General features: G+C 31.5%; 1 protein-coding gene across 1 annotated transcript in view; it reads left to right on the top strand.

Moving 5' to 3' along the window:
- Window positions 1-4,212, top strand: part of LOC106471829 (epidermal growth factor receptor substrate 15-like 1) — a 32,719-nt gene extending 28,507 nt beyond the window's left edge. The window contains exons 16-18 of the mRNA XM_013932448.2: window positions 974-1,016; window positions 2,245-2,303; window positions 3,334-4,212. Of these exons, the coding sequence (XP_013787902.2) occupies window positions 974-1,016; window positions 2,245-2,303; window positions 3,334-3,753 (522 nt within the window). The 3' untranslated portion in view covers window positions 3,754-4,212. The remainder of the gene's footprint in view (window positions 1-973; window positions 1,017-2,244; window positions 2,304-3,333) is intronic.
- Window positions 4,213-8,252: the final 4,040 nt, after the last annotated feature.

Genomic DNA, 8,252 nt, shown 5'->3' with positions numbered 1-8,252 from the left:
CTGACGCAACAATATTAATGGCTTAGTATTTTCCAAGAACAATTATTTCTTACTGTTAAATAATAATTATAAAAATTTAAAGAAATTTAGAAAATTGAATTATTTATGTAGATTCATAAATGTCTTATTCGAGAAAGATAGTTTTGTACTTTTCTCAAACTTTTCTTGAGTTTAATGATATTAATATATTTTATAGATTTTTTCACAAATTCTGCATATTTAATGTAGAAATTATTTTACAAAATGGTGTAATTAGGTGAGAATGAAAAAAAAACTAAATAAGGCTGTGAGCTTGGTGTTATCCTCATTTGAACTTGCTTTCACTATTGCATTTTATAGCTGGACATGGCCTAGTGGTCAATCAACTCCCTGTATTTGATTAGGATAGCCTAAGAGTTGAGGATTAGTGCCATTGGCTGTCTGCATTTCCTCTAGTTTATTAGTTTATATGGAACAAACTTGTATTTTGGAGGTTATCACATCGAAGAGTGTTAGTGCATTTTTTTCTGACATCATTACATACCGAGCAGCCCATTCATTCCTGCTTCCATGTACTCACAAATAAAGTACATTAACTTCAACACCACAAAAGGTAAAACTAGTCACATAATGCTATATCAGGAAGCATCCTTTTTTAATGGTGTAATTAGGCTGAAAGGTGTTAAAATTCCAAAAACATCTAATCCTCACATGAATATGTTATAGATTTGATATTAGCTCATATTTGTAACTGCAGTACAACACATACCAAGCTTCTTATAGGTTCTAAATAGTAAGAGATTTGTTCACAGCATTTACCAGGTTCATCCGGTGAGAAACGATAACTTAATAATGCCAGGTAAACCTGGTGAAACATTGTAAACAAAATACAATTTTACCACGTACAACCGATAAAAAAAAACTTGTGTGAATTTTAAATATCATATCTCTCTCTAATATTCAATTATTAACTTTATTTTTTGTTGTTATATAGGATGATCCATTTGGACGTTTCTTCATCAACTCTGGACCTACAGGTATGCACCAATAACTCTGAATGTGAGAATTGTGGAATACGTTTTGATGAGAAAAGTTAATGTTTGTGTTATTTCTAATCTTTTTTTTTCTGTTCCTGTCGAATTCTTCAGAAATTAAAAAAGTAAGAAGAACATCATAATACAGGCTACAAGCTTGCAAAAAAGAATTCACTGAATTCACAAGTTTTGTAAAAAAAAAAGGTGTAATTATATTTTTGTAATCTTATCATGGGTGGCTAACTTAATCAAAATAGAGAAAGTTAACTGTGATTAATTGTTTGTTTGTGAGAATGGTACAGATACACTACAACACTGAAAGTTACAACATAATAATAGAGAGAGCTGGAAGACTGTCCTTATAAACAAACTAAGCCTTGTTTTTTATTTTAAAGCATTATGCTTCTCTCCAATCTTCACTTCTCATTTCTAATTTATTGATACCTGTAATTAATAAGGTGGTAGGCTAATCCAGTAAATTTATGTCTAGAGGAAGTTTGTTTTGAAATAATTTATTTTCCCTTCATTCACTGTAAGTAATTATTAGCATCCAAGGATAAAAAGAATTATTAGTCTTTAGAAGAAAAGTGACATGCTGAGAAATATGAAGTTGTTTAAGATTCTACTCATTTAAGAAATATATTTTTAATACAATAATTGCTTCAATTTGTAACATTGTCTCTGCTGAACATAATTTCTGATTTAATTGTATTAATTGTCTTACAAAAAAGTAAATTAAAAACCTTCTTTACAATTATTTCACACACAATCTTAACATAATGATAGTTCATACAGTTTTTATAAAATGTCTGTCAGAGAAGTAGTGCAAAGTTTAAATAATTTCAAAAACTACTTGTGGAAAATTATTCCCCAACATTTAGAAAAAATGTGTTCAAATGATATGTGTTTTATACTGTGACATTAATATACATGTAGTTAGATGATACTGATATCTTTTATGTAAACATTAACACTAAATTTAATGTAACAGTGACATTAATTTACATGTAGTTAGATGAGACTGATATCTTGTGTAAATGTCAACATTTCACATCCAAGGTGCATGAATTACTTGTTCAATTAAACAAATCATATAATCATCAAAAGCATGTGATTTTAATTTATAAGCATTTGTTTCATAGAATGAGACAACTGTTTATATCAACCATTTCATTTTTCTTTTCATAGTTGCTTTAATAATGTTAATTAATTTGTGTTCTAAATGTTTCAGATTCTTTGGATATTTTTGACTTAAACAGTAGTAGTTCATCTATAACTACAGACAGCAAGGTAACAATTTATTCTGTAACATTAAATAGTGTATTTAATGAAGTAATAAGTCTTGTACAGGAAGGTCTTATTTGCACATTTACAGTATTGAAAGTAGTGATCATATTGGAGTCAAACAATGAGAAAGTGCAACTATATGCTTAATTTGTGACTAGTGCAGTAAACACTAAACGAAAGCAGATAGGTTGGACAATTCATTAGCATTTTGAATTTGCTTTAAATCAATCAGTACACTTGGTTATTTATAAGTTTATCAATGTATAATTGTGAAATTTTGTTCCAAAAGTCCTGTATTATTCCCCACACTTCAGCCAAGTTATTTGGTCAACATTTCACCTCAGTTTCCGTATAAGTGTGTACAGCCTTTATACTATTCATATTGGGACTTTGTGCAGCCAAACCATGGTTGGCAGTGTTCTATTAGCCTTTTTTTTTCTTTTCTTTCAATATCATTTCACCATATTTCTGCATGATTAGGGTCACTGTCTTGCTGATAAAAGGATATGAATCTGCTGTACCTATCAGCAGTTAGGGTGCTATAAATTTTATGTAAATCTCCAACACCATTGGCTGAGATGCAGTTCATGCTTCGCTGTATATGTTGACCATAATCCTGTTCTTCTTTTTGCTTATGAACAAACTAATTTTAATTGTTCCCAAACACTCTCACTTTGGATTTGTCTGTAAAGAGAACCCTCCTCCAAACTCTTCGCATCTCATTCTTTGATGACCAATGGCAATTGAAGACTCTTAGTTTGTATTTTGCATTCCAAAGCACTTTGGTTATCAAGTTTCTTGTATTATTTCCCTTCATGTAAGAATGTAGCAAATTCTAAAAAGTGAAGTGTCACTAGAGTTATACCTGAAGAAGATAGATGTGATCACTTACAAGTTTGTGTGGCTGAACTCTATGTTTGAACTAATGTTTTGTACTAGTGCATGATTTTATTGTTAATGTTATTAAGTTTGTATTTATTGAATATGATGGGTTAGAAATTTTTTGTTTCAAAGCTGTGTTCTGTTACTTCAGCAACATCCTAACCCATTTGGAACTGATCTGTTCAGTCTCTCTTCTGGGTCAATGGAACCGGAGAGTCTCATTCCTGCTCTTCCTCCAAGAAAATCTAAAGCCCCACCTCCCCGACCAGCCCCACCTAAACATAGCGTTAGTACTTCTGTGACAACAGCGTCCACCCAGCAAGCAGACATTCGGAATTCCTCTTTTACTCCAACATCAATTTTCCAGGATGCAGACTACATGGGAGTTCTTTCTGACCCATTTGATTCTGAAGAGAAGCCCTCTAAAAATATCACTAGCTCTCAGTTGGATCTGTTTGATCCATTTGCTACCGGAAGTGACCCATTCTCAAACTCCACTGATGCCCAAGATGAACTTGCCAGTTTTGCTGACTTTGATAAGATAAATCCATTAAAGGAGCTTTCTCCCTAGTTAATTATCTATAATAAAACAGTACTATGAGAATTAACTGTTGAAAAAAGTGCAAAATGTTGTTATAGAAGTAACTTGTGTGGTAATAATTATATGTTTCCATAGAAACAGTGGACAACAATAGCATGTTGCTATAGAAGCAACTTGTTTGACAATAATTGTCTGTTTCCATAGAAACAGTGGACAACAATAGCATGTTGCTATAGAAGCAACTTATTTGACAATAATTGTCTGTTTCCATAGAAACATTAGACAACAATAGCATGTTGCTATAGAAGCAACTTGTTTGACAATAATTGTCTGTTTCCATAGAAACATTAGACAACAATAGCATGTTGCTATAGAAGCAACTTGTTGGGCAATAATTATCTGTTTCCAAAGGAAGATAAGACAACAAAACCAAAACATTAAGCCATAACAGCATGCTGCTAATGAATGGGAAATTTTAGACAATTCAAGTTGCCAAAGGACAATAGTAACTCGTGTTAAAATGTCATTTTTTTTTTTCACTTACTTAAATAGCAAGCAACTGCTTTCATATTTGACTTATTTTTCAATTTACTGTTCAGTTTTAATTTTATATTGTAACCACATTGGTGTGACTTAACCATTTAATAAATAATTATAGTAACCTTTAAGGTGATTTATAATCTGTCGAAGTGTGGAAATGTTTTTGTTTCTCTTCCAAAAGTGATAATTCTTGATTTTATTTACACCAGAAGATTAGATATCTCTTCAAAGTTTGTACACAAGATTATGTAATTTATTAAGAAATTATAAACTGCTTGTTATTACACATCTTCAGGTTTACATTTTTGTTGTACTCGTTACATTACAGGGTTCATTTTTATTGAAAGAGATTTAGATTTAGTTTGAGCGCATCCTAGTCGAGATTTAATTGAGTTCAAACTAAAGTTTTAATTCTCTTGCCTTTGATAAACGTCAGCTGTCATTAATCAAGAAAATAAATTAAATTTGTAGGGGATTTTGTTTATGGTCATGTCCACATTGAAAGTGAAGCGTATGATTCCACGATGAAAGATTTCAGTAGTGTGTCAGTATTTTTTATGAATTAATATAAACTTCACAGGTGTTTCTGAATTGCCATTTGATCTTTCAATCTTACTAAATTGTATGTATTACTGGGTTCAAGTTAACGAATAGCTTTCATATTTAAATATGCCTTTTTATGTACAGCTAGAACTGTTAAATTGGGGCTTCTAGGTTAAGCCAAATATCTTTGTAAAAAATTTTCGGAAAATTATATGCAAAATCCCCTGAAAGCTATTCATTAACTTGAACCCAGTAATACATACAATTTAGTAAGATTGAAAGATCAAATGGCAATTCAGAAACACCTGTGAAGTTTATAATAATTCATAAAAAATACTGACACACTACTGAAATCTTTCATCGTGGAATCATACGCTTCACTTTCAATGTGGACATGACCATAAACAAAATCCCCTGGTATTCTAATAATTATGTAAGAAATATATAATATGTTTGTGTTCTCTATGACTTTTGTGTAAGTGTGGTGTAGCCCTTAACAAATGTTTAGATGTGTACTGAAATTATGTAAAGAGTGCTTTGATTGTTAGTATTTTTAATATATAAATGAAACATTATAGAATATTTATTCTAGTACATATCATATACATATAACTAGTTTTCTTATATCTAGAGAGAATCTATTTAATATATTCAAATCTAATTGGTACTATTGTTAAGTCTGAACATATTTGATCAAGTAGCTAATATACATATATTTTATTATATGGCCATTTTAATCAATACTTCATTTAACTACTGTGTTCATTTAAATCTATCTCAGTCTGTCCTTTATAGTTTACTTGAAAAATGAATAACATTCTGTACGAGAAAGGTTTGTTCTCATGATTTTCTTTGTGTATAGAGTATTTTTTGTTCTTTATGACAAAGACTTATCCTAGTACGAGACTAACAGACATACCCAACAGACTTTTTTTAATAAGGGCTTCCTTTGCCATTTGTTATGACTTGGAGATAACTTTCTGGGCTCCACGTTGAGTCTGTTATCAGATCTGAAAAATAATCTAAAACAAGAAAAAACAGCAGCAGAAGTTTATAATAAATTTGTGTGGAACAACCTGTCTAAATCCACCTTAAAAATGATGTCCAATAAAATCTCAAGCAAGTATTTTTGTCAATATAACGATTCATAAAACAGAGAACTTGTACAGTATTCTACTCCATTAATCGGACAAAAACTAGCTTAGCTCCATCCCTGTCTTACTTTTGTATTTTCAGTCTTAGTTAAGGTTCGCAGCAGTAATTCACTCGCCGGGATTTTATCTTCAATACATCAAGCTATACTTTCACCTCCCATTATGAATAAACAAAATAGCTTGACATTATTCTGTTGTCATGGTTACTAGCCTGTAGTATACACCGAAAGATGTAGGATATAAAATAGTTAACAGTTGATTAAAATTGCTACAGCCTACGCTCCACTCCTCAGATTTTAACTGTTCGTTTTCCAACTCGGGTGTACATATCGGATCCAGTAGCTGTTATCAGCTGAAGTTTTTCCTATCATTAAATATCAACCCACCCACCTAGTTCAATGGCTGAAAACTTTTTAATAGATATGAAGACCAAGTTTTTAAACCAGATCTTTTGACCATTACATGACGCATTATCTTGGTAAACATATAGGACATGAAGTACATGTTTGTTTCTTTTTAATTAGAAACATAACCTTTAATTTAAAGGTAAGTACAGGGGCATGCACAAGTAGAGGGTGCTGTCTGCCTGTTCAGTAGTCAATACTAGATATAATTAATTAATTATTGATTAATTATTGTGTTTGCACATTCCATTATCATTTAAGGTTCAGATACTATCCCCCTTCATGGGGGGGGGGGGAGGACTACATTCTTGTCCACTCCCCTGAGTTTGAGTAGCATCTTCACTTAATTAAAGGCTATATCCAGCATAGAATTGAAATTATGTTATGCAACTATAAGTACTGATTAATCTTAACTATGCAAATAGTACTATCTAGTTATATTTTAAGGATGTGTCTTTGGGATTCAACTTCCTGTTATTAAAGTGATATATTCCATTAAATATAAAATGTGTGTTACTGTATTTGGGATAATTTTATTTTGTTTTGGTTGTTTTTTTTTTCACAAGTACATTTAAAAATTTAAGTATTTACAGCAGGATTAACTATGTTTGTCCCGACACTTTTTTTTTTCCATTTTAACTTGGGTTTCTAAGGTTTTTTGTGCAGTGTTTGATTTTACTTAATCACTAAATGGAAAAAAATGTAAATGTTTCATTTCAAAATACTTTATTTGTATATAAGTTATAAATAAAAATCACTTTAATGCAGGTTTATGTTTCCACGTGTTATAAATGGAATATACAAAGAGTTCAAATATTGCAAAAGAATAAAGTTTAAATTTCTGTAAGTTCTGGATATCTGCATACTTGTTCTGGATGTAGTGTGGCTCCCCCACTAGGGTGCCAATCGTCTATCGACACATCCGTGATCTATGCAGATGCTTTCTGTATGGATAATGCCCTCACCAGCCCCTCCACCTTATCAATGTGGGATTCTAGCTGTAGTGTGAGAGAACGTAAGTTTGTTTTGAAAGTTAACATTTTCTTATATCAAAAATGTATTTCCAATAATACTTACCTCCTCTCACACTCTTCCACCCCACTAAGAGCTGGTGTTAGAAACTACAGATTGAGTCAGTCTCATAAAAGTGATAACATTATCCGAATGAGGTGCTTATATACAGTACCAGGATAGAGGGCACATTGATGTAGGTGGGGAGTGTCTGAGACAAATATTTTCAAGGGCAATTGAGTGGGGTATAAAAGACTGGAGCAAGCAAGAAAAAATCAGAGCAATGCTTAGATGGGTAAAGGAAGAAACCCTGGCAGTTGAGTAATAGCTATAAGTGTCAGCGAAGGTATTATTGGAAATACATTTTCAATTTAAGAAAATGTTATCTTTCTAACCACAAGCATGTATCAGATTTTTTTTTTACATTTTAATTTACTTTTATGGCCAAACCTTGCATGGTTTTCAGTATAATTGTAAAGTAAACATTGAGTTGATAGACATCTTTGGAAATAAACATGTAAAAAAGAAAAACATAAATAATTTCAGACTACATGGCTTGATTTTACTTGTGTGAAAGAATATCAGTGTCAGTAAAATTGAATCGGAATTCCAGGCTTTCACACAATTACCGATTAAACAAAGTGAACCCAACTGTCTTTCTTTTAGTACCTATAAAAGCTGTCAAATAATCCAGTTAAACTGGCATGAAAGGAATATGAGGAAGTCCAATGAAGAGCTAGGAATCATTGGTATCAGATGCTTAAAAAAAATGGGAATTTATGTACTTGAAATTTAAAAATTCCAATCTAGATATGTATGTCCAACACATGGTAGTAGCAAGACTAATCTGTCAAAACTACTTAATTCCAACACTAGA

The sequence above is a fragment of the Limulus polyphemus genome, unplaced genomic scaffold (genome assembly GCF_000517525.1).
Source record: "Limulus polyphemus unplaced genomic scaffold, Limulus_polyphemus-2.1.2 Scaffold4886, whole genome shotgun sequence".
Lineage (NCBI taxonomy): Eukaryota > Metazoa > Arthropoda > Merostomata > Xiphosura > Limulidae > Limulus > Limulus polyphemus.
Note: the sequence above shows the minus strand (reverse complement) of the source record. Positions and strands in the feature narration are given on the sequence as shown.